The sequence below is a fragment of the Stegodyphus dumicola genome, chromosome X2 (assembly GCF_044657685.1).
Source record: "Stegodyphus dumicola isolate Sdum_Otavi_A_Nest chromosome X2, ASM4465768v1".
Taxonomy (NCBI): domain Eukaryota; kingdom Metazoa; phylum Arthropoda; class Arachnida; order Araneae; family Eresidae; genus Stegodyphus; species Stegodyphus dumicola.
In genome coordinates this window covers 82,564,085-82,591,577 of record NC_140781.1, presented here as the reverse complement: position 1 = coordinate 82,591,577, position 27,493 = coordinate 82,564,085, and the positions used below count along the sequence as shown (strand labels likewise).

Genomic DNA, 27,493 nt, shown 5'->3' with positions numbered 1-27,493 from the left:
GAAAAGATGGCAACTGCCTACGCTACGAAAACTGAAAGTGCCGACTTGCTGCATCGTAGACTTGGTCATCCACATTCTTGTACAACAAACAATATTGTCCCCATCGACAGAAACCTGAAATCAACAGTATTAGCAAATGAACCTTGCCAGGTTTGTATTCAAGGAAAAATGAAAAGGAAGAAATTTCCAAAAGCCGCTAGTACAAAAGCTAAACACATCCTAGAAGTTATACATTCAGATGTTGTTGGCAAAATTTCTCCCCCTTCCTTTGGAGGCTCAAATTACTTTGTGACTTTCACGGATGAATTTTCTCACTATACCACGGCATTCCCTATGAAAACCAAAAGTGACGTACTAGAAAAATTTGAGGAGTACCGTTGTATGGTAGAAAATCTCCAAAACAGAAAAATCAAATTCTTGAGAAGTGACAATGGTGGGGAATATATAAGTGGAAAGTTTGACAAGTACCTTGCTGCACATGGGATCCAAAGACAACTAACTGTACCTGACACGCCTCAACAAAATGGTCTGGCTGAAAGACTGAACCAAACATTGATAAACACAACGAGATGCTTGCTTATTGAGTCCGGAGCAGATCACAGGTTTTGGGCTGAAGCAATGGCCACTGCGGCCTATCTCCACAACAAGCGGCCATCTATGGCAATTGATGGCGATATTCCGGAGGAACGATGGTCAGGGTATGGAAGCAAAACAGACCACCTCAGAGTTTTTGGATGCAGAGCCTGGAGCCATGTTCGCTCACACTCAAGAGGAAGCAAGCTTGATCCTAAAGCTACAGAATGTGTTTTTGTGGGATATCCTAAAGGAGTTAAAGGCTACAAATTGTATGATCTGAAGAAGAAACATTTTTTCGTCAGCAGAGATGTCATTTTTGAAGAAAATGTTTTCCCTTTAAAACTGAGCAAGTGTGACAATCCTGCAGAAGAAGCTACCCTTAAAATTCAAGACTTTGAATCAGAATATCCTTTGGACCTACCTGAAACAGAAGCTCGTGACTCATCTCTAGATTATATAACTCCTGATGTAAATAACTTGGATGAAACCGAATGTCCCAATACAGATCCAATTTACCGAAATTCCGAAAGATGTCCAGACATACAGCTTGAAAATACTTCAGATTACAAAGATGAAGGCCAATCAGTTGCTCAAATACAAGACGTTGCTAATAACCTAGACCCTGAAATCGAAGTAGCAGCCAGAAACCCTACCCGTGGAAGTGAGAGAGGTGAAAAAAGAAAAACCAAAATTCCTAAACGTTTCGAAGACTTCTATCTGTACGATGCCCAAGAGGTACAACAATCTGAAGAAAAGGACCCAGTAACCCTAAAAGATGTCCTGAAATCACCCGCTGCTGACATGTGGTTAAAAGCCATGGAGGAAGAAATTCAGAACCTCACTCAAGCTCAAACCTGGGAACTAACTACAAAACCACCAGGAGCTAAGGTAATACCATCCAGATGGTTGTTTCGTAAGAAAAAAGACGAGATTGGGAACCGAGCAAAGTTCAAAGCCAGATTGGTAGCAAAAGGCTATCTGCAAATGCCTGGAGTGGACATTCAAGACACCTTTTCACCAGTCATCAAACTCAAATCTGTAAGATTATTGCTTGCCGTAGCTGCAGAGAAAAACCTAGAAGTTCACCAAATGGATGTAACAGCTGCATACCTTAATGGAATCCTAGAAGAGGACATATATATGGCACAGCCAGAAGGCTGCATTGAGAAAGGGAAAGAACACCTTGTCTGCCACCTGAAGAAAAGCATCTATGGTCTTCGACAATCAGGACGTGCATGGAATACTTGCTTGAATGACTTCCTGATCCAGTATGGATTGAAAAGGTCAAATGCAGAACCTTGTATTTACTTTTGTCATGAGAAGAACATCATAATTGGAGTTTATGTTGATGACCTCTTGATAGTTGGAAACATGCCAGAGATAAATGAATTCAAGGAAGGCATTAAGAAAAGGTTCAGTGTCAAGGACCTAGGTCCTGCAAGCCAGATCTTATCCATGCGAATATGCAAAGAAGATAATGGGTCATACACACTAGATCAAATCGTTTATGCATCAGAAATCTTAGAAACATTTAAAATGACTAAAGCAAAATGTGCATCCACACCACTGGACCCCAGCATAAAATATAAAAATGTAGATGAACAGCAGTGGGAAGAAATCAAAGAAAACAGCAAGGGAATCCCTTATAGACAAGCTATAGGAAGTCTTCTATATTTGACTTGTGGTACTCGCCCAGACATGGCTTATTCTTCCACTTATATGAGCCAGTTCAATGAAAAACACACGGAAGAACATTGGAGAGGTGTGAAGCACATTCTAAGATACCTAAAGGGAACACGACACAGAAAGTTGAGATTCCAGAAGACAGGTGAGCCACTTCAAGTCTACTCAGACGCTGACTGGGGAGGTGACAGAACTGACCGTAAATCTTATAGTGGTTATATAATGCTACTCGCAGGTGCTCCAATCTCATGGTCGAGCAAGAAGCAATCCACAACAGCTTTATCGACGACAGAAGCAGAGTATGTGGCAATGTGTCACACTGCCAAGGAAATCCTATGGATTAAAAATTTGATCAAGGAAATCTGTAGTGAATTAGCTGCTTCACCTCAAAAAGTGCTAGTCGACAACCAGGGAGCAATCTTCTTAGCAAAGAACCATGTTACTTCTGAAAGAAGTAAGCACATTGATATTAAATTTCATTTTCTGAGAGACCTAGTGAAGGAAAATGTGATTATATTTGATCATGTGCGATCCAGCGACAATCTCGCTGATCTCCTAACTAAGCAGACCTCAAAAAAACTTTTACGTGACATGAACTATGCCGGGACTTGTACGTAAAAATGATCTCCTTTGAAGTTTACGACTGATAGTGTCTGCATAGAGACTTGACTTAAAATTTCAGAAAGAAGCCTAGATACAAATTTTTCTTAATTGCTTTTATGTAAACATTGTGTTTCCTAGTATAACTTAATATGTGTTCATTTAATGATGTAATTCATAAGTAGAAGTCAATAGTGTTTAAGCATGTAATAGCAGCTACATTGTTTTTCTGTAAATGTGTACAACCACAGCGTGATCAATTTTTGTGGAAGTATGTAAGTATCTTGCAAATAGTGTGACTGGCAAGGGGGCGTGTTAAAAATATATGTAAATGTGCCAGTCCCAATATTTACTTTATGAGAATTGGCAACAACAGTTTTGTTGTCATTCTATCCCTGTCTGGTGTGCATAGCTGTGGTTGCTTGTTCCCATGTAACCTGATATTCCCAATATATTTTTATTTGTTCGACCTGGACTATGTCATTTCTTTAACCCACGACTAATCTCGATTTTTAACAATGCAAATGATAAAAGTTGTGCACACATTGGATCATGTGGTATGCATATGCAGGCGTTAAAAGATCAGCCACTTTCCCTTCTCGTAAACAGCATCTGAGGGTTTATGAAGCATTGGAGACTTTAGAAGAAAAGTGGAAAATTCCACTGAGATGTCGGCGAGTTCAATACCATCAGTTAACAACCGAGGAACGTGACCGTATTATCGAACTCCATGAACTTGGTTTGTCACTGCGCACAATAACCACTTGTGTTAGGCACAACATATGTACCATCCAATGCTGTCTCAAACGATGGATTCAGGTCAGTGCACGTGAACGTCGAAGAGGAAGTAGCGTGCACAGGTGCACATCAGAGAGCAAAGACAGGCACATTCGGCGTTCAAATAATGGAGACCCTTTCTCTAAATCATGTGACATCAGAAGCTGGTTGCCTCCAAGAGCAGGTGGATCTGCGTCCACCCAAATTATACGGTACAGACTGCATGAAGTACACTTACATTCATGGGTACAAGCCACAGAGACCATTAACTGCTGAGCACAAGACTAGATGCAAGGTGTGGTGTCAGCATCATAGTGCATGAACCATCGAATGGCATCAGATTTTGTTCACAGATGAATCTAGTTTTTGTCTGTGGAGGAATGACAGCCATCAACGAATATGGTGGCAACCTGGAGAACACTATGAAACAGCCAATTTTGCCGAGCATCACAGAAGGCATAGTGTTTGATCACAAAATGCCACTGGTACACATTAACGGCAGTTTGACAGCGGACCACTGTGTCATGAGAGTTGTGGAGCCTGTTGTTCTGCATGGTTGCAGTGTGCACCCAAAACGGTATTCCAGCAAGACAATGACAAGCTGCATGTTACACGGCATACTCATAACAGTCTGACCGGATTTGACATCCAAACCTGGCCGGCAGCCTCTCCAGATCTGAATCCCATCGAATATCTCTGCAATGTCATTGAGCACGATATTAACCGAGGACCAAGGCTGCAAACCCTGGATGATATGCTTACAGCAGTGGATGTGGCTTGGCAAAGGCTACCTCAGGCAACCATCAATAAAGTCATTGACAGCATGCCTTACCGCACTGCAGCCTGTATCGCTATCCTAGGTGGGCATATTACATACTGAATAAATTGATTTATAATGATTCTATGTGTCTGTTTTTTTATTCATTTGTATATCCATCTCGCAACTCTCGATTGAGCAATTTGCATGATGCTACGAGCATACTTTCTCCGTGTTGCAATTTCTTTTTTGAGGAGTGTATTCCAAGATGCATGTATATACATGTTCTTACAGACGCAGAAAAAATATTTTAGACTATATATTTATACATATATGGCCTTGTCAGTCAGTGAGTTTTAAATGCTAGTAAATTACATTGCAAAAATCTTAAATTTGAGAATTATTTTCTGCTGTTTTCATGTTTCTGTTTTGCAGTACGCTTCACATAAGACGTTTTGAGTTTACAGAAACTTTTTTTCATTTCATAATTATTCATTTTGATACTGAAATATTTTATAAAATGTTATCATTATTTTCATATTTCCAATGTAATTTCTATTTTAGACTTTAATTTAAAATTTATGCGCTATATATTTCCAGAAATAAATGCAATTTTTATTATTACTGATAAAAATATAATGGAGAGTACTAAGAAGTTTAAAACCTGCAGGAAATCTTAGTGGTCATGCTTCCAAACACTAACCATGTCCTTTACTGCTTGGTTTCAGGAAAACATGGCAATAAATCCAGTTTTTATCTCTGGGCTACTGAAGTGTGAGGGGTAAAATCAAACTAACACATAGATTTAAATATTATTATGAAATGTAATCAGTTTTTCAAAGTTTAGGAATCAAAGTACATTTTCTATTTCGGGATTTCAGAGCTGAAAGCGTGTTGTGACTTACCTCACTTGTCTGACAGTAACAACAGAACAAGCCCATGAAATTTATCTACAAAGGAATACAAGATTGCACTTGTCATTGGCAAGAACCTTGAGCACCATACAGGTGACAGTACGACTTTGCTCATTTTCTTCCCCAATTTTGATTAAGAGTATCCCGGGGGGAGGGCGAGGATCGGCCATTCCTCATCCTGACACCAACCTCTTGAGTTACTTGTGGCTCTGTACACATTTAGAGTGCCACCATGCTGCACATACACTATACAGTTACAAACATCCAAGCCTTCTCAGGGATTTGAACCTGGGTCTTTCGATATGGTAGACAGCATCACTAACCACTATCCCGACTGGGCATCAGCCCTGAAAGTAGAAAGTTGTTACAATAAAAAATGTTAAGTAGGATAATTTAGTGCCTCTGAAGATGTTTTTGAGCTCCCACATTATGCAAAAGTATTTTATGAAATTTTTATTGGGGTTAATGTTGTTAACTGTTTCAGGATAGGATTTAGGTTTCAAGGTAGGTACAAATTTGGAACTGCTTCTGTTAGATGTTATTTTGCGTTTGCTAGGAGGAGGTATTTATTAATTTGTGGCTAGCACTATTATTATGTTGCATATTAATGGTTTTGATGAAGCTCGGTTTCTGAATATTTTTGGCAGGCATCAATTCGTAAAATATGATAAAGAATCTGCATTGCTTAAGAAAATTTTACACTGAAATACATTTTTTTTTTTTTGATTTCCTGAGTAGTCTGAATAATAATTTAAAAATAAAATATTCCAATGAAAATTAAGTTTCCATTCAATCGGTTATTGCATGTGACTTTTTATTACCTTCTCCTGTTTTGAAATGGCAATGGCAACTTAAAGATATTTCTAACACAAAATAAAATAAGAATTAAAAGCTTTATGTTAAATTAAGGCTTTAAATCATTAAGCATAGTGCTGTGACAGGCTCCTTGATGTTGTTGATTTTGGTGCACATGCATAGATGAATTTTAATCTCTCTGTGCCTGTCAATTTTCTCTTAGGCAATACCCTTTCAAACGAATTTTTGTCTATGGTGTTTTTATGCTTTGTAAAGTATTATTTCATTTCCCATTCAAAATCTTTCCTTACAGTGAACTAATAAATCTTAATAGTGTTATTTAAACTATAAACTTTCTCTCTGTAAGTATAAATATGTTTACTTAAAATTTATTATTGAACTTTTCTTTCAGATTTTTTTACACACCACCTCCTTTAACCACCTTATACATCTGTCATCGGTCTGGAGAGTAGAGGAAGTTGACATTCAATATGCTGCAGAGCAGGGCAATGATTGGTTTAATGATGATGAGTTATTTTTCAGGGACTCTGATGATGATATTGAAGAAGAAGAAGATTTAACTTGATTTTATCATCAAAGAACTTTTATAATAATCAATGATGCATTTTGGCTAAAGTTATATGTAATATTTTTGACCAAATTTTATTATAAACATTTTTGCTAAAGTTATATGTAACATTTTTTGAAATTCTTTGAATAGTGACCACTACATTTCTAAACATAAAAAGGTTTACATCAGTTTACTCCTTTTCTTATATTAGTAGTACATTAATCTTATGATGAAAGATTTTCTTATCTGGGATGGGCAAAAAACTTTATATCAAATCCTGAATATTAACTTTCTCACAATGTACACTCACGCCAAAAAGTATGAGCAGGAGAAGGCAAGAACTGGCAGACATAACGTAGACATATTTGCTTATTTCAGACTTCCGAATTCAGGCCAGTATGGAGTCAAGCCAATGCAAGAGGCAGAGGCGACGTTCATTTGTGGACAATCAATCCTACTTTAACTACTAGTGAACTACAAAAAGCTCTGTGCACTTTTATATAAATACTAATTAGCAATTAATAATAACTGCAGATTTGTTATGGGAAATATGAAATGCATGAAAAATAAATACAAATAATAAAATTCCTGTACAGTAAAATATTTCCCAGCTTATCAAAAGACCATGTCTTACATCTCCAATTTTATACACATTGCTACAATTATCAGCACAGTTTTAGTACAATGCTTATTTTAATCATGTTTATGATTTATTTCAAGTTAAAACCTATCAAATTTTATTACATTCATGAATTTCTAAACTATGTATTTCTTGATTTTGCCTCTTTCCTTGTGTATTTTATTTGTTTACATGATTACAAATACATAACCTTCAAATATTCACTAAATTTTATTAGATCTTTTATAACTAAATATTCAACTTAAAATTTTTAAGAACACTTCCTGGACAGCCATCATCCACACCATAGTTTGTCTGCACATCTGCATCAAAATTTGCATGACTATGGGTCATTAAGAAGTGGCAAGACAAGTGAGGACAGGCCACAATCGACTCGCTCGGTCATTAGGCAAGAAAGTGTGTTGGATATGGTGGAGAGTAATTCAAAGACCAGCATACGTGCCACTGCCTCTCAATTAAGAATGTCTTGTGCCAGTGTTCAGCATGTCTTGAACACTTTGTCCTACCGCCCCTTTTTGTCTCCAAAGGGATCAGTTACCGATCCCTGATGACTATCGTGAACGTGTGTCTTCCGCACAGTGGTTTCTGGAAGAAAGTCCTCGTGATGTTGCTTTCCCAGCTTATGTGTTGTTTACGGATGAGGCCACATTCAACAGGGATGGCATATTAAATTATCACGATCGGCATTTGCGAGTTCAAGAAAACACCTACAGTGTGTGGCAGGACTTCCAAGTTAAAGTACGGGTGGGTTTACTCAGCGCCTGCATATTTGGGCTGTTTCTTTTAGCATTCCAACATGATGGGGTGCCTGCTCATTTTGGACAGGACGTTCATAGCTATTTGGACAAATCAGCCCTGCATCAATTGAGCTGCTACTGTCAAAGAAACTCCCAGTGTGTTTGAGCATGTCTGGCACTCAATGGTCCGTTGGTGTCAGGCATGTTAGGCGTCTGATGGTGCAAACTTTGAGCATCTCTTGTAACATTCAAGCTGTCGTACACCATTTGTATTCATGCCCAATAAATGTTTCAAACTCCCTTAACAGGCGTAAGTGGTAGAAGATGGGAAACTCTTGTTTCCTTTCCCATCTTCTACATCCGTTACCACTTACCCATGACAATGATGCGCATGGGATCCTATGTCATTTTTAATCCTTATGATGAGTCCCACCTTTCCCCAGAAGATTGTCGCAAGATTTACGGGACACCCTGTATAATTACTGAAATAATTAACTACAGTTGGCATATATCAAATGATGTCAACTCTCGATAAATAGAACTTAACTGATTTGGACAAAAAAATTATAATGATTATTATTATTTTGATTACATTAACCAACTGTCAGTTTTCACTCATTACTGCTAAGTTCATGCATCTCACACTATTTTCAACATCATTTCAATTAGAACAAGCAGTTCAATATTAGGTTGATATTTAAATTATTTAAAGAATTATTTGCAAATGGAATGAATAAATTGGCTATAAAAACTTATATTTCTTCACCTTCGTATTATTCACTGTACTTGCCAGATTGTTAGATGGGCCTCTGAATTTCAGGCATCCAACAGACAAAAAGGATTCAATTCTAAAAAAGTAAAATGAATAAATAATAAATAGCTAGCAAATAATTTGAAATTATCAACTTGAATTTATTAATAACACATGTATTCCTATGTAAATTGGTAATTTGGAAAAATTTATCTTTTTTTTTTTTTTTTTTTTTTGAATCACTAGATAATGGGGAACAGCATTAAAACACTCACCGCATCATGCCAACATAGTCTCCAGGCGCTTTCTCGGGATTTCTAAAGCTGAAAAGCTAGAGGCATGCAAAGAAGTCCTCATCGGATAAAGAAATGAAAAACCACCACTACTGCAGCACTAAAAGAGATGTTTCAAAACAGGTTACATCCTAATTTTGAATTCTTAATACAAAGCAGAAAACTTCATAAGACAGAAAATGAACTTTGAAAAATAAGATATCATCATTTTATTGACAGCATTTGAAAAGAAACCATAAGTAGTTTTCGAACTACTGAGAGAAAAAATAAGTTTACTACATCTGTTCTAGGAAATCAGGATGCATTCAAATAATGGGAAGATATGGAAAAATGTATTTTTAATCCTCTATACTTTATACATATTTTAACCAGATAATGCACTGAAAAAGAAATAATTCATTGACATAATCCGATGCTGTAATGTAAAAAAAAAAAAAAAAAAAATGCTTTCTTGCTGTAGTCTTAGGTAAATTACCTTAACAGATAGGGAATGCTCTCAAAGTGATTACTTCATACAAATGCCTACTTGTCAAAAGACTAGCATTTCTGAGAAAACAAACATAACCCAGGATTAATGACTAAATTACAATTTCATACAACAATCATTCCCTAACCTGACCAACAAAATCAAACAACAGTTTTACGCATATGTGTTAATTAATATGTTGAACTTCATTTGTTTTTCAGAATACATGTGTGGCATTATATTATGTTAATTAATCGGTTATTATGGTTTAAACTTTACTGTCCCTTCTTTCGGTTTCCACGGCAGAATGCAAATTAGCTTGCGTGTATTTAAACTGAGGTTTTAAGATTGTAAAAACAGAGCGCGTTCTGCCTCCCGAGGTCCCGTTAAGTTGCTGTTAACTCATATAAGAATTGTAGACTTCAGTCTTCCATTATAATTGCCGGTATTTGAATAGTTATGCTGGTTGGATTGCAAGAAAACTTTGTGTTAAATTGAATTGTTTAGCCTTTAACTACTTGCTTATTTTAAATTTGAACTTACTGTTATTCAAGTTAGCTCGCCATAAGTGTTGGCTGAGTTGTAAGCACAAGGTACGCCTTGTACATCTGCTTTGTTAGCATTGAATATTTTCTAAGCTTGATTCTGCACTTTCAACCCCAAATACATTAAATCAACGATTCGAAAATGTGAGTGGTACCCCTCTGATCAATGGGTATTGTATGCTACTTTAGGCCCATAAGAGGCTGCATGAAACTCCAAGTGATACTGGGAGGCGCTAATAATTGGTACACAGTTTAAAAGTGTTTATATGTCAGAATTCAAACTATCCCTCTGCTTAATTTTCCGGGAGCATATTATTTGCAACTGATACCTGTATCCACAACATGATCCGTTTGTTGCCTTGGTCTAGCGTTAGCGTTTTGTTTTCATGGAACATGCCTCCCTCCCCCCCGCCCCCGGGAAACAATGAGAATACATCACAGCCTGTGCTAGGCTTTTTCCTGCCTGGTGCAAGCTCTGCAAATTCTAAATTCTGGCACCCGGTTTCTTCCAAAAAATTGTAAAAGGTTTGCCAAATGTAAATTCTACCGTCTGGTGCAACTTTACAGGTAGCACAGCTTTTGGCACCAGCCCTGACCTGCTTTTATTACTAAACCGTCTACAGTGCTCAACTGTGGCCTGAAATCTTCTCATGATAACCACTTCTAAAGAAGATAAACATCGACTGGAAATGATAATGGCTGTCTTTGAGAGAATTCTGTATATATTCCAAATTCTTATCTGTGCACACAAGATGGATACGGGATTCAGCTGTGTGTATGGCATGTTTAACTGGGGTTTTGGAGCTCTTCCTCTGTGTAGTCTACTCAGAGCCGTCTCTTCACACACATACAGAATGATCATTGAGTAAATTCAAGAACTAATTGTAACTTTGGAAGTGAAGAATGAACATCAACACTCTCTGGTTAGGTACAGGGGTTTCATGAACTGGCCACATCCTTGATCCTCCCTTCACAGAATATTTCCGAGCCATTTGGTGGGCAACGTCGACACCAAATTTTGTTGAGTTATAAAATGATATTGTTTCTGGAAGCATTTTTAGGCGATTATTGTCGATATCAACAGTGGGATGAAGGAAGCTCAATAATAAGACATTTTTGCTGGTTTTTCCCTGATAAACTGTCAAAGTTATATCATTATGCTCCAGTAACAATGTATCTTACAATGGCATTATTACTTTTTTCACTAATTCAGGTACTTCTTTCCGATTTTGTTTCTTCGTTCTAGTTAAACTAGTAATCTTCATTTTTAACATTTGAGACAGATTTAGTGTAGTGAAAAATTATCTGTAATGATATTTCTTCCTTTATTTTCGAAAGTTTCTATCAAACGCAAAACGACGTATTCAGACAAAGGTAGGTTTTAAGGACGTTCCTCATCTTTATCCAAATATGGAAAACCATTGAGCACGTATTTACTTTTAACATCAGCGGCAAGCCAGAACTCGATACCAAATTTATTTGGTTTACTTGGCATATATTGCGTGAAATAACATCAGGCTTTAGACGAAAACAGCTGTTCATTAATATATATATATACATGCTCCTGATTTATAGCAAGTTATCGAATTTTCAATAAATTTCTTCCAAACTTCAGAACTGAAACAGAATTTATCTGTTTGAAGGTGTTCAGACCATGTAATGTTTTTGTCGAATTGCAGAAATTTCAAAAGTTCTCTGAGTCTATCTCTCGCCATAGTATCGCGGAAAAAAGGTGGACCCCAAACAACAGATCATAGATTATCAAGCTCTATATTATTTGCACCGTATATTCCTCGAGCATACACAATTGATATAAAAGCATCTAGTTCGTCAAAGCTGTTGACCATTCATTTTTTCCCAGTTGCCAATGAGCTTCTTCCTCTGCACAATTTTCGATATGACGAAGCATAGCCTCATCTAAAAGTAGCCTCCATGAACTATAATTCCATAGCCATTTTCAATATTTCGCTTTGTATAACTGTTTGGGCCACTCTTTTCTTTGAAAACATCATGTTCAGCAATTCTTCCATGCATACAACTTCCAGAGGTGATGATTTCCTAACACGTTCCATCATTTATAACAAAAGTTCCAGAGTTCACTTCACCTGAATTCGAATCTGATAACTTTTTACGTTTATTTACACATTGTTCTTTCTTCCCAGAAGTGTTTTTTCTGCTAGTACATTAAACAGGAAAATTAGATACGGTATCTTCATCCGAGGAAATATTTTCTTCATCTGGAGGCACATATTCGTCATTGCTGATTTTTTATCATTATCATTTTCGGATTCATTTTCCCATAATTGCCGCATATATTCGAGGGCCTCACTAACTGTTAATTTACGCATATTTCTTCCAGCCATTTTCACCTAAGATCAATTTTAACTCTGGGGGTAAACAAGGTGGCAAAAATCGAACAGACACTCTATCTATCAGCAAGGCAATGCGAAAAACCAGTTGTGTAGTCATAAAGAACCAGATGTGCCCCATTAGACTACCGCATTGGCTACAGTAGTAGTGCATCACATTCCATTCAATAGTCCGAAACAAAACACATCAGAGGTGAAACAATCCTTGAACATGCTTATTTCTAGACATTGCTAAGGCTTTTGACAGAGTTTTGCTGGATGCTCTCACCTATAAATTATCCGCCCTGGGCTTCCCAGGCTACGTCATCAACATTAATAATTCGTACATAACCGGTAGATACTTCGACGTTCGCGTTTCTGGCACAAACTCCATGCTATCCAGGCTGATGTTCCACAAGGGTCCTTACTTGGACCCACGCTTTTTATTATTTACGTGAATGACATACCAACCACACACGGCACATCATTAGCTATGTAATCAGACGACACTGCGATGCTAGCACAAAGTGCATGCGTACATCCATTCATTCAACGATTACAAAACTACATCCATACATTAGAGAACTGGCTTATAAAATGGGAAATTCAAGTCAACGTGGATAAAACACTGGCCATTATGTTCACGAGAAAAAGCAAATTCAAGAAAAATCTCATTTTTAAAGGCACCTCTATTCCCTGGCCCAAGCACGCCCCTTATCTTGCGGTAATCGTCAACAAAACTCTTACATGGGCCCCACACATTACATCTATAAGTATTTAACGTATCATATTTTCACAGATTGTTATTAGTATAAAAACAGGAAAAGTCAAGAAATTTGTTTTCAATTGCGTTAGAACTTTTTAAGAAAATCGGAAACAAAATTGCTTTTGGGTCAAAAATGATCCAATCCGCGGTTCTAGTGTTAAATACGTGTCTTTTCAAAAACATTTTTGGGTTTTCAAAGAGAGACCTATGACAGATCACTTTTGAAATTGATAGAGTTTTTTTCAATCTCTGCACCCAACCAAGGCTCCTTTTAAGCTTAATTTGAAATAGGAGGTAATTCTTTGAATGATAAGTTGTTTCAAGAAATCTGTATTGAAACTGATGAAAATATCACTTGCTTCATTCTTCATAAAAAAGTGAGTTTGTTCTTTCAGAAAATCTGCTTTACTCGTTTTCTCACATTTTACAATTAAGTTTCAGACTTTTTGGAAGAAAAAGATTTTGCTTTAACAGCAGACTTGATAAAACCGAAAACATATGTAGTTTATTCAATAGATTTGTTTAATAAGTTTTATAGATCAAGTTATCAGCTCCAAGGTGTTGACCTGAATCTAATAAAAACGAAAAATTTAATTTCTGTGTTTCTGGAAAAGTTTTATAGCAAACTTGAGATAGGATAATTTATGAATTTAAGAACTGTAGAAAAAAATGACAAAGATGAATATCTAATTTTGCCACTATTTGGAAGCTTTGGAATTGGACGTTAAGAAATAATAACTTCCAGATATTTTCAGAATGAAGTTACCCCAGACTTTAGAATCCATTTTCCTACGGAATTTTCAAGCCATCTCCAAACTTAAGAGCATATGACTAGCTGAAATTTTAATTTACATTTAGATAACAAAACCTTAGGCTACAGAAGCAGTTCCTGGACTTTATTTTTGTTAACGGAATATTCTGTTTCAAAGTAAAGAAATCCATCTGAGACTGGGTAAATGGCAGAAATAAATAGGACTCTATTAATGATTATTGTATAGAAATTTCCCGAAGCATTTTTGCCTTATTTACTGCAAAGCGGTTTAATGCAGTAACAATCCTGAAAACCAGAAATGAAACTGGCTGCAGATAACTAATTAATCACAGAGAATTGAAAATGTTGTTAACTAAAGGAGAGCCAAGTATTCAGAAATCAGAACAAACTCATTACACCCTATTCTTCTCCTTACAGTTATTTTGTTACAGGTTTAGAATCCCAACTTTTTTAGTCTAAATATTACTGTGTATTTACTGTTAAATTCATAAACACTCAGATAACTCAGCCTCACCATTATTGTTTTATTACATATTCTTATAACAAAAAGCGACGTTGATTCATAGACGGTATTGAATATTAATTTTCTTCCATAAATGATTGATTTATTTCATGAAATGAAAACTGTTTCCAAAAATGAACTACTCAATTTCACTTCTTTTTCTGACATTTCATCGAATGAATCTACAAATAAGATTTTCTACAGTTGCTAAAACAAAACTTATAAGTTTTCTTCGCTTCACACAAGAAATATCTCCTGCGTTCTGAAACACTATTTACCTCTTGTCTGTGAAAAAGAATTCAGACTAAAAAGAACTTTAAATCATTATTTTGGGCTACATATATTTGTATACTATTCGTAATTTTGCTTAAATCTTTCCCTTCACTATTTTATAACATAATGCAAAAGGACTATTCAACAGCCAAATCCATCTGTGATTCAGTTAGTCGTCTCATCTAAGAGAACAATGCCTACGGTGAACAGCACATACAGCTCGATATTGAGCGCGCTAGGAAGTAGCATAGGTGAACACAATACAGGACACGTCTTACGCGGGATTCACGCACCAGCGGCCGAGTGGTAAGTTTGCTGAACACTGGTAGTTCAGTTCGAGTTTCGTATACCGCGAACTGCTAATTGCATGGGCGCTTTCGTGGTTTTTCCCAATGCGTAACGCGTATACGAGCCAGTTTTCCTTAAAACGTCCTCAACAAAGGCCTCCCCTACCCTTACGCAAACAGTACTCGAGCACGGGATTCGTAGCCACATCCCCCCCCCCCTGCAATAATCAGCCTACGTCAGGAACGGTGCTAGGCTTTTCTAAATTCCATCATCTCTTTTTCTCTAAGATCTAAAAGTTTTGTTGCTCCTAAATTTTGCAGCCCACTTCGACTTCCCCGCCCCTGCCCTGCGTTTGCCACTAAATCGTCTAGGATGGCAAACCGTGGATAGAATCTTCTCTATGATAATCACTTCCAGAGAAATCAAATATCCATGTTGGTATAAAGTACAAAAATAGTTTGAAGTATATTGCTTTTAATATAATTATTAACTTCACACATAAATTTTCCTAGCCTTCGCATCCACCAGTGGTCGAGTGGTAAAGTCGCTGAACACTGCTAGTTCGAATCGAGGTTCAAATCCCGCGAACGAACCGGCTGTATGGGCGTTTTCGTGGTTTTCCCCATGTGTAACGTGTCTACGAGCCAATTTCCATTACAACGTCTTCCACAAAAGCATCCCTTCCCCTTAGCAGATGGCCCTCGAGGCTTTGCCGTAATCACATAAACTAAAGCAATCCACTCAGTTTTGTGTTCATCAAATTGAGCTCCAATACTGTATTAAAAACAACAGGATTCAAACAAAGCGCATATACACTCGACTTCTGTTTGGCTGCGTATTTAACGGAAGGAAAAATAAGATTTTGCGAAAGCAATCTCGTGAAGCCATATTATACGAACGACTGCAATGCTGTGGAAGCATTAGGTTAATTTCATCAGAGAAATCTTTATTCAAACCAAATACGCACAATTTCTTTGGAGAGTTTCAATGCACGGACTGCGAAATTAAAACGAAAAATATCAGGTAAAAAATTTTTCATTTCTTTCCAGATATAGTGATATTCAGAGACTTAAAAACAACTTTCTTTAAAAAATATATCTTCTCTTATAACCTCTGGCCCACATATTCACTTTCCCCTTCGTTGATTAACATCCTTCTCCTCTTCCTGATCGCATATGAGACGACACCAGCTATTTCACATAATTTTAATCATCTGTTGTTTTCCTTATATCGCTATCGCACAGTTAAAAACCTAAAACTCTGTTTTGTTTGCTTTACATACGCTGTTGCAATGTCTCACGCTGCTTCTCGTGATGTAGAATTTTGAGCTCTCTTAAAATTCAAATGTTTGAATTGGAATTTTTTCAGATATACAGGGTGTCTCAAAATGTCGTTGCCAAACTTAACACGCTGGTATAACATACCATTGTAATGTTCTTATCTAGAATTTACAGCTAAGCGTGTGGAACCTTGAGAACTGATAAGCGATTAATCGCTTTAGCTCAAAGAAGAGAAACTCAAGAAGGATTAATTAACCTTTATTGCTCAAAATAAAGTTCACAGATGACCCTTTCTCCGGACGTAAATAAAAGCCTCCACTTGGGCTTGAACTCAAGAATACCAAGAAATAAAACTTAACTAATGCTTTGTAGTATCGTGTGGACCCAACTTGTCAGCAACTGTGGTAGTGACTGCTACTAAGCATAAGTTTACACAGACACGTAAGAAGGGTTTAAAGCCCTTTTTATTCAACTATTAAAATAACAGCTGCGTTCACTTGACGCTCACAAACTACGCTGACCCGGCGGTTTAACTGAAACAGAACGTAAAACTGAACAATTATGACTGGATGAATAAAGTAGCGAGATCACTATCCACGAGATCTTAAACTAACCTAACCGCGTTCTAAAATACCGCTGAGAATCAGCGAGCTTACTAATTAAGCAGATGAAGATTCAGCAAAAACTGCCGAGATAGGCACACAGGCCGCAAAGCGCGGTTCTTAAATTTCTACCTAGCCACCTTCAAGTTCGCGATTCAAGAACCACACCTACAATCTCGTTTTCCTTCAATTTAAAACTCAACTTACTTCTGCTAAATTTGAATATACTGCGCGCTCTACTACAATTTACATACTCTAGCATTGGCAATTCTAGGGGGAAGTAAAGGCTTGACATGAAAGACAATTTAAACTTAAAATAAATGTTAGTTAAAATAAATATAAACCCTACAGCTTAACTAAAAAGATATCAAAATTCTACAGGAGTTGGTCCCTTAAACGCTAACTAAACCGCGAAGTTATCAAGGGCCTGACATACGGCCGAGCATAATAATAGCTTAGAGAGAGTGTAGGCAAAAGGAGAACGTGCGCTGTGCAATCTCTGGCTCTCTAACGAAGTCAGTGGACCTTCGACTTTAAGTACAGCTCTTCCTTCATTTGCATTTAACCGCGATTCCGAAAACACATTCTGGCAGAAAATTGTAAGCTGAAATTAAGAGCGACAGGAAAGTGGCTTTAACTAAAAATAACAAGTCAGGATAGACCTTACACCGTGACATGCAAGATTTATATAGGAACTTATGTACGAAAATGCGAACGGTGGCCGCGAGGTGATAATGTTCGCAAGAGCAAGAAAGAAAGGATATCGAAAGAGGTGTTAATATGACTTTTATTAAAGAACATGGTTAAGTCACAGAAGATGTTCAAAAGTCCTTCCAATTGTCACAAGGCGTGTTTCACAACATAGAAGCATGGATTCGCGGGTCCGTTCAAAATGAGCAGATGTGCCACGGACACGTCCCTCCACTTCCAAGATCATGCCGACGAAATCCATGTCTGATGTTGCGGTCGTCTCGTACACCATAGACTTCATGTACCCCCATAAGCAGAAATCAAGGGGATTCAGGTCGGGGGATCAGAGCGGTCATGCGACTAATCTGCCACTGCCAATCCCGCGATCACGGTATGCCCTATGGAGGTATTCTCGCACAGTGCTCTTAAAATGGGCAGGCACTCCGTCATGCTGAAACAAGATTCGGCGTGTAGCTGCTGGAACGCATCTGGTTGCCATCAGATCCGGCAACACTCTTTCCAAAAAATGTCCATAAAGACCCGAGTTAGTAAACCGATTCATTCTTCTCCTGCAACGTCCTCGCCTAAAATGATCACATTTCCCACTCTCCCATAAGCCTGCGAACACTGCCTTTTAGCGGTCGCCATTGTGATTTTCGGAGCCAAATTCCCATGTAAATCTTATCTATTATGGTATAGCAGACCAACATGTAAAGTTTGACAACGACCTTTTAAAACACCCTCTATTTGTCAGCGTGATATATATAGCCTTATATTCCCATACACCACAAGCACATGCCAGCCTACTGGAAAATTTGCAACGGATTTCATTTTTTGTGCAACAGTGGTTGTCATTAATAACCCGAATTGTTTTATGATCCTGGAACTCCATGCCTGCCATGCACCTCATAAGCTGACATGCAGAATTCTACGTGCGTGTCTCTTAACCTTAAGTTGGTTTCATACCATCCACCCTTTAAAGGAACCATGCTAAAAACAAGTAGTGTCCAATTAATCTCAAACTAGTCAAATTTAAGACAATATGGAAGATTAAACTCAAAATCGCTCAGCAACTCTTATTTCTTTCTATAATTTATTGACATCTCATGGGCTAGCTACTCCGAGGTTTTCGTTTTTTTCCTGGGTATAATTGCGAATACAAATCAATTATTCTTAGAATATCCTACACAAAGGCATCTAGGCTCACGATAGAGAACATTTGTATGTTATGCTTTAAAAAAAATTATCATAAACCAGCATCCGGTGAAATTCTTATGGCCGTATAACGAATTATCAATTTCTGCTTGATAATTTTCCTTGCCATTAATAGAAGAAATATAATCAGTGATTGGTTAAAATATTTTGCGTCCGTTACAACACTTATGTGCTACTTATGCTATGTAAAGACATAAACAGCAAAGAGAAAAAATAACACCATTTATATGGACGGTTATGGTTAAAATAATGCTGTCCCTCAATATTTAAAAAGGCAAACTGGCGCCCATGGCATTCCTTTCCTTCCCCACAAAAGAATTAGCTTTTATTTTATTATTAATTAGCTACCTGATTTTCGATTTTTAATGTGAATGTACGGTACGATACGATACCATATGATATGATACAATATCACATGACACACTTTCCTTTACTGGTAAACTGCAACAGTAATAAAAATCTTATACTCATTCTACTTCAGTACCAATTGGTCTTTGGAATTACCCATCAGTATGAATATATTTCTTGATTTCCGTGTACTTTTATTCGAGATATTTGAAATAGGTATAATAATTTTTCTCCTGTATTGGATCTGCAGAATTTCTTACTTCATCATCATTAGGAAGTAAGTCCTACATTTACATACTCTATTAATATTTTAATAATAGATAGAACTGAGAAAATACATGTTTCCATATTGGTTCATAATCATGTAACTGGTTTTTACTTTATTGCGTCTGTTTCAGAAATAATGAAGATTTTTATTAATTATAGCTTTATTCAATATAAACATAAAATTAACTAATTCATACTTTAAAATGGTTTTGGTTAAATTATAATAGCCTGAATGCAGTTTTTCTAATTTTATTTTCACAAAAAAATCTTAAAAATTTTTAGTTGGCGCATTTTGTGATTCTCATTCTGAATCACACATAATTTGTACTACAGGAAAGCTTTATTATTCACCCAAATTTTTCTTTTGTAAAACAGATGCATGTTTTAAATTAAATAAAAGCTTTAGACTAGGTAAAATATTAACGTTCAGCATTACATTACTTTTCATTACAATTCGAATATAGACGTCAATTTCTCCAAAAGAAACGAGTTTCTTATTTAACATTTTCTACGCTTGTTTTAAAGAAAATGAAACGAAACTGATGGATTCTATATAAGAGACTAACAGTAATAAGTTAAGCATAGTTAGCATTCAATTTAATCTTACTAATTGAAAGTTTCTTCACCATTTTAATTAACTTAACAACTACATTAAATAATATTTTGGGTAATTCTAAAACGGTGACATTCCTTATGCAACAAAAGTAGAATTTGAGTTGCATCGCTTTAAACTAAGGGTCAGAATGCTTCATAAAATTTTAAATCATCAAAAGAAATCAGACTGTTATAATATTCTATACCTTTTACCAATGATCTACAAGTTTGCAAAATAATTTAACTTTCTAGCTGAATAACCCAGAAATATTTATTTATTAGGATCCTTTAAGCAGGATAATTTTAGTAAGCTTTAAAACAGAATATTTATATCAAACTGTTTATGTTTTGATAATTTTCTAATCATTTTGAACATTTCATACCCAGAGTGAAATAAAGAAATAAATATTCCTAAATACACACTGTTAGTTTATAAGACTTTGAACAGCAGTTTTGAAAAATTAGAATTAATGTCTTAAGAAACAAAAACTATCTTACTCAATATTAGCCTTTTACCAATTAGCTTAAGCATAAAAATGATTACTCATTTATGAGTATATATATAGCCGAAACAAACAAAAATCTTAAACAAGCTTTACAACCAAATTTTAGCTTGCAATATGTGGTTTCTTTCTAAACAAAATCAAAATTAATGTTTTGTTCAAATTTTGAATAGAGTCAAATGCCCTTAATTTAAGGCATTTGACTCTATTCAGAAATTTCTTAAATCTATTTAGGTGACTTATTTGCATTAAATATCGTAAAAATTTCACTTATCTTCTAAATGAAACACAGTAACAGCATTCATGCTATGGAAAATGCAGTTTTTAATGCAGCTTTAGAATACTTGTATTCCAGACTTATGGTTTCTGTTTTCTTTTTTAGCTTCTGCACTTTTTCCTACTCTTTTTTTGTTGCCAACTCCCATTCTTTTTAATTTTATATAGATTTATATATGCTTCCAATGCAAATTTTATAATATATTTTTAGAAAGAAAACTACTTGTGGATGGATCCCAAAATGTCTCAAAAAATATCTCAATAGCAATAAATGTGAAGCAGAAGATTCATGGCTGTACACCTACTTTACTTTTATTACCGAATAATTTACTTTTAATGAAAGATTTAACACTATTCTTATATTCCAGATTACATACAATTGAATAAATTACTCTTATGACTAAAAATAACTTCTAAATAGCATAAAATCTGCTGTTATTGCCATAATGCCACATGTTGTATTTTCCATTTCGCATTTTTAGCAGAAGGTTTTGTTTTACATGATTAATTTGTGATCCTAATTTCTACACTGATGGCTGAGTGAATCCGTAAGCCAATTTATCATGAATTGATTAGACAGACATGTTTATATATACATACATATATAAATAAAAGAGTAAAGTTAAATTAAATTTAAATAATTCTCTTGTGCATTGCTGCAAGGAATGAAATTTGAATTCTATTTGCATAAAGCTAATTTAAATGAAAATTTTAAATTATGAAATTTTAATTGCTTACAAATAAAAGATAAATTACTGATAAATTTACAATACCATTTAAATTCTGAGAGCATGTGTAAATTAAGTGCAAGTATCTAAAATCAGGGATAAATATATAATATTCCAAAAAACTATTCCCCGCAATTTTTTTAATTTGTTAAGACTAAATTAATTTACATAAGTGAATAATTGTTGAGCAGGCAGGAGACAGATCTTATCAAGGGGAAGTTGCCTACAAACCTAATTCTTCAATTACTCAATTCCTGTTTCATCATCCATATAGGCACGTGTATAGTAATATTCAAAATCAAAAGTAAAACTAAATGTAGTGAATTACTTAAAAAAGAAATTTAAATTAAAGGAATTTTGAGAAATTTAGTATGCAAATTGACTAGGAATCAAAATATTAATTAAATGTAAATTGCCAAATTTAGGAAGTATTATTTTTTGTATTTTAATAGATTGTATATAGTTTATTCTTGGTTAAGATGCATAAGTAGTGTCGAGGAAGTTTTCAATAGGCAGAGGTTTCTAAATTACTTTGGTTTTCAAATTTAATGATGCACACTAATGGATTAGAAATCAGAAAAAGGCCTCTCAATTGGTTGCACCCAAAAAAGCTCTTACAATAATTAATGCAAAGAATATGCCTGAACATGCGGCTAACATAGAACCAGAATATCTCTACCTTATTTTGCCTTCTAAAATGACTTGAAGACAGTAAAAAGTGCTTTTCTGAAAATATAGAGGCAAACCATAATTCTTTTGCAAATAGTTTTAAATTGAAACTGGTCTTACTTTAAGTAAATGAACAATTTGATGCCCATTAGAGAATAAAAAGGTGTAATCGTGAAGTTCATGGATGTTCTATTTCTTAAAGGAATGCATATCAAACATGTATGCATTTTACCAAATTGTATCATATCAGAAATGACTAGACAAATCAAAGATATTGCAAAGATATATACTCTGGAGCAAAGAAACAAAAATTAATTTATTTGGAATTAATGGGAAACAAATTCCTTGCCAACCTGAAGCCCAGGCATAGAATTCAAAATACACAAGGAAAATTGTTAAAATTAGAGACAGCAGTCTTATGTTGTAGAATTTTTTTCTTGGTATGCTGTGGAACCAAGTTTCTTCTATAGATGGTATCACAACCAAAGATGTGGATATCTTGAAGAACACACTTACCATGGGCAGACAAATTATGTCACTAAAATTGCTTCATTAACAAGATAATATCTCAAGCATTCAGCAAAACAGACATGCTGGTTTAAATAAAATAGATTTTTCTGCCATAGCCTTCTCACTCATTAAACCTACATCCAACTGGGAATTAATGGTATGAATTAAAGACTGAAAAAAAAAATATCCCCATCAAATCAGAAGGAACCTAGAGAACTATGCACGATGCATCATGTTCAGTTCTTGCAAAATAATGTAAACCATTAGTAAACCCCACAGCAAACAATACTCCTGTCCTTGCAACTAGATATTAATCCTTCAGTGGGTGCAAAATTAAGTAATTCTTTCTTCCCAAATACATGCAATATCCTCAGTTGTAAATTTGTAATGTTACTTGAGCCCGTGGACGACTATCAAAGATTTTTTTTTTTTTTTTTTGGTTAATAAAAAAACACCTCTTTAATTTCAGTAACCATCTGCAGCTATTCGTTTCTCGTTTTTTTCCAGTGCATATTGGGAATAGTTCAAAGAAAATTATTATGCAGCAAAACATTCTAATAGCTGGGGATACTTACATAATTAATAACTTGTGTTGCTAGGATCCAAAAATTACAAGTTTCATAATGATTCACTAGGCCAAGTGATTAAGGCAAAGCACACAAGGACTATTTACCTTAGTGGAGAAGGATGCTTTTGTGGAAAACTTGTAAAGGGAACTGTTTCATATTCACAATATGCACTGGAAACACAGTGAAAATTCCCATGCAGCTAGCACATTCGCCAGGATATAGCCCCAGCTGAAATTACTGTTTAGTGATCTTAGCACTTGGCTGCTACTAGGTTCAAAATAAGTATGAATTTTAAAAAGTTAAATTATTCTTAAATGAGGAAAAGAAAATAAATGGTGTTTGTTTATAGAATAGTAGTATATTTCTCTTGCAAGAACAGAAATTAGATTTTACCATTTATGAGCTTGTACAACCATCAGACATGTATTTTATTATAATCCTTTATGCTTAATATATTATTTCATATTTTTCTTAAACATTCTTTGAATAGCATGCACTATATTACTAAATATAAAAAAAAAATTTACATAAATTTTGTTCCTTTTTTATATTAGCTCAAAAGATTTTCCAGTCTGGGATTAAATAAAATATGATAAGCCACTTTGGCAAATAAATGCAACTGAGGATGCTAACTTGTGGTTTGGTTCTCTGTGTTAGGTGAGGCAGTGGTCTCACAAGTTCCCTGTTAAAAAATAACTGCACAAACTCATCTACATCGTACCATCCTGGGCACCACTATTCCAGGGAGGCCAAATCAAAATTTGTAACACCTTTCAAACCGAACCACTAGAGTAACTAGAATTTCTCTGCCAATGCAGGATATTTAGCCTATGAAATGAGTAACAGAAGACTGGTTGTCCTGCTACTCACTTGGATGGCTAATGCTGCTACCCTCTGAGAGAGCATACACTGCCCTTTTTGGATAATAAGTAGGCTTGAGTACTTTATACCTACAGCACTATCTCTCTCAGTACAATCAACACCCCCTGGGGCATCATTTTGAGACTGACAAACTTTTTTATAAAGTTCTGAATCTTATTCTTTTCATATTGCACAGACACACAGCAAAGAACGTGAATAAGAGAAGAACGTAAGTTGTTGTGGACACAATATAAGCCAGTCCATTCACTTTGGGTGACTTTTGAATCCAAACCAGTATACAGTGAAGCTAATGCCCAGGGTGCAAGTGAAATTTATTGGTGAAGAATCAGTCCTACCTTAAACCTCTGACTGGCATGGAGTTTCACAAAGAAAGCCCAAATTTCTGAAAACTGCCATGATAAAGAGGCCTTTTCCTGATTTTAATGCCAAAATGCCCCAGGTACTTTATACCTGGATTTATGCACCTTTAAGTTTCTGGACATACACTCTTCAAAAGTGAAATAGCAATACCAAGAATGTGCATAGCATCATTCAAATTACAGGAGCGAGAGTTGTGAGGTGGTAATGCAAATGATAAAAGTTGTGCATTCATTGGATCATGTGGTATGCATATGCAGGCTATAAAAGATCAGCCACCTTCCCTTCTCGTAAACAGCATCTAAGGGTTTATGAAGCATTGGAGACTTCGAAGAAAAATGGAAAATGCCACTGAGACGTCGGAGAGCCCAATACCATCAGTTAATAACCGAGGAATGTGACCGTATTATCGAACTCCATGAACTTGGTTTGTCACTGCGCACAATAACCACTTGTGTTGAGCACAACATAAATACCATCCAATGCTGTGTCACACGATGGATTCAGGTCAGACATCACACGATGGATTCAGGTCAGACGTCGAAGAGGAAGTAGCGGGCACAGGTGCACATCAGAGAGCAAAGACAGGCGCATTTGGCGTTCAACTATTGGAGACCCTTTCTCTAAGTCACGTGACATCCGAAGCTGGTTGCCTAGAGGAGCAGGTGGATCTGTGTCCACCCAAATTATATGGTACAGACTGCATGAAGTACACTTACATTCATGGGTACAAGCCACAGAGACCATTAACTGCTGAGCACAAGACTAGATGCATGGTGTGGTGTCAGCATCATAGTGCATGAACCATCGAATGGTATCAGATTTTGTTCACAGATGAATCTCGTTTCTGTCTGTGGAGGAATGACAGCCATCAACGAATATGGTGGCAACCTGGAGAACGCTATGAAACAGCCAATTTTGCCGAGCTTCACAGAAGGTATAGTGTTTGATCACAAAATGCCACTGGTACACATTAACTGCAGTTTGACAGCGGACCACTGCGTCATGCGAGTTGTGGAGCCTGTTGTTCTGTGTGGTTGAAGTGTGCGCCCAACACGGTATTTCAGCAAGACAATGCCAAGCTGGTATATTCATAACAGCCTGACCGGATTTGACATCCAACCCTGGCCGGCAGCCTCTCCAGATCTGAATCCCATCGAATATCTGTGCAATGGCATTGAGTACAATATTAACCGAGAAACAAGGCCCCAAACACTGGATGATATGCTTACAGCAGTGGATGTGGCTTGGTAAAGCCTACCTCAGGCAACAATCAATGAACTCATTGGCAGCATGCCTCACCGGACTGCAACCTGTATCGCTGTCCTAGGTGGTCATATTAAATACTGAATAAATTGATTTATAATGATTCTATGTGTCTGGTTTTTTTATTCATTTGCATAACCATCTCGCAACTCTCGATCGAGCAATTTGCATGATGCTACGAGCACACTTTCTCTGTGTTGCAATTTCTTTTTTGAGGAGTGTATTTCAAGTCGCATGTATATATATATGTTCTTACAGACACAGACATCAAAAAAAAATATTCTAGACTGTATATGTACACATATACGGCCTTGTCAGTCAGTCAGTTTTAAATGCTAGTAAATTACAATGCATAAATCTTAAATTTGAGAATTATTTTCTGCTGTTTTGATATTTCAGTTTTGCAGAATGCTTCACATAAGACCTTTTGAGTTTACAGAAACTTTTTTCATTTCATAATAATTCATTTTGATACTGAAATATTTTATAAAAAGTTACCATTATTTTAATATTTCCAATGTAATTTCTACTTTAAATTAGGCTTTAATTTAAAATTTATGTGCTATATATTTCCATAAATAAACGCAACATTTATTGTTATTGATAAAAATAAAAAATATCATGGAGAGTAGTAAGAAGTTTCAAGCCTGCAGGAAATCTTAGTGGTCATGCTTCCAAATACTAACCATGTCCTTCATTGCTTGGTTTTAGGGAAACATGGCAATAAATCCAGTTTTTATCTCTGGGCTACTGAAGTGTGAGGGGTAAAAACAAACTAACACATAGATTTAAATATTATTCTGAAATGTAATCAGTTTTTCAAAGCTTAGGAATCAAAGTACATTTTCTATTTCGGGATTTCAGAGCTGAAAGCGTGTTGTGACTTACCTCACTTGTCTGACAGTAACAACAGAACTAGCCCATGAAATTCATATACAAAGGAATACAAGACTGCACGTGTCATTGGCAAGAACCTTGAGCACCATACAGGTGACAGTACCACTTTGCTCATTTTCTTCCCCAATTTTGATTAAGAGTATCCCGGGGGGAGGGCGAGGATCGGCCATTCCTCATCCTGACACCAACCTCTTGAGTTACTTGTGGCTCTGTACACATTTAGAGTGCCACCATGCTGCACATACACTATACAGTTACAAACATCCAAGCCTTCTCAGGGATTTGAACCTGGGTCTTTCGATATGGTAGACAGCATCACTAACCACTATCCCGACTGGGCATCAGCCCTGAAAGTAGAAAGTTGTTACAATAAAAAATGTTAAGTAGGATAATTTAGTGCCTCTGAAGATGTTTTTGAGCTCCCACATTATGCAAAAGTATTTTATGAAATTTTTATTGGGGTTAATGTTGTTAACTGTTTCAGGATAGGATTTAGGTTTCAAGGTAGGTACAAATTTGGAACTGCTTCTGTTAGATGTTATTTTGCGTTTGCTAGGAGGAGGTATTTATTAATTTGTGGCTAGCACTATTATTATGTTGCATATTAATGGTTTTGATGAAGCTCGGTTTCTGAATATTTTTGGCAGGCATCAATTCCTAAAATATGACTGAGAATCTGCATTGCTTAAGAAAATTTTACACTGAAATACATTTTTTTTTTTTTGATTTCCTGAGTAGTTTGAATAATAATTTTAAAATAAAATATTTCAATGCAAATTAAGTTTC

At 35.9% G+C, this 27,493-nt stretch overlaps 1 protein-coding gene across 15 annotated transcripts in view; it reads right to left on the bottom strand.

Moving 5' to 3' along the window:
- LOC146992788 (uncharacterized) overlaps nt 1-27,493 on the bottom strand; it is a 218,762-nt gene that overhangs the window by 42,735 nt on the left and 148,534 nt on the right. For 7 of the 15 annotated variants that reach the window (XR_015039010.1, XR_015039012.1, XR_015039016.1 and 4 more), the window contains exons 7-9: nt 26,699-27,054; nt 9,077-9,194; nt 8,817-8,898 (exon numbers count right to left, since the gene is read on the bottom strand). The exons of 5 other annotated variants lie outside the window; for them this stretch is intronic. Coding sequence is in view for 1 of the 10 variants with exons in the window: in XM_085809289.1 (XP_085665415.1) it covers nt 8,817-8,898; nt 9,077-9,084 (90 nt within the window). In the remaining 9 variants the exon portion in view is untranslated. Of the gene's footprint in view, nt 1-5,298; nt 5,655-8,816; nt 8,899-9,076; nt 9,666-26,698; nt 27,055-27,493 lie in introns of those variants that run through there. 3 more of the 15 variants (XR_015039008.1, XR_015039022.1, XM_085809289.1) reach the window with 3 other exon arrangements.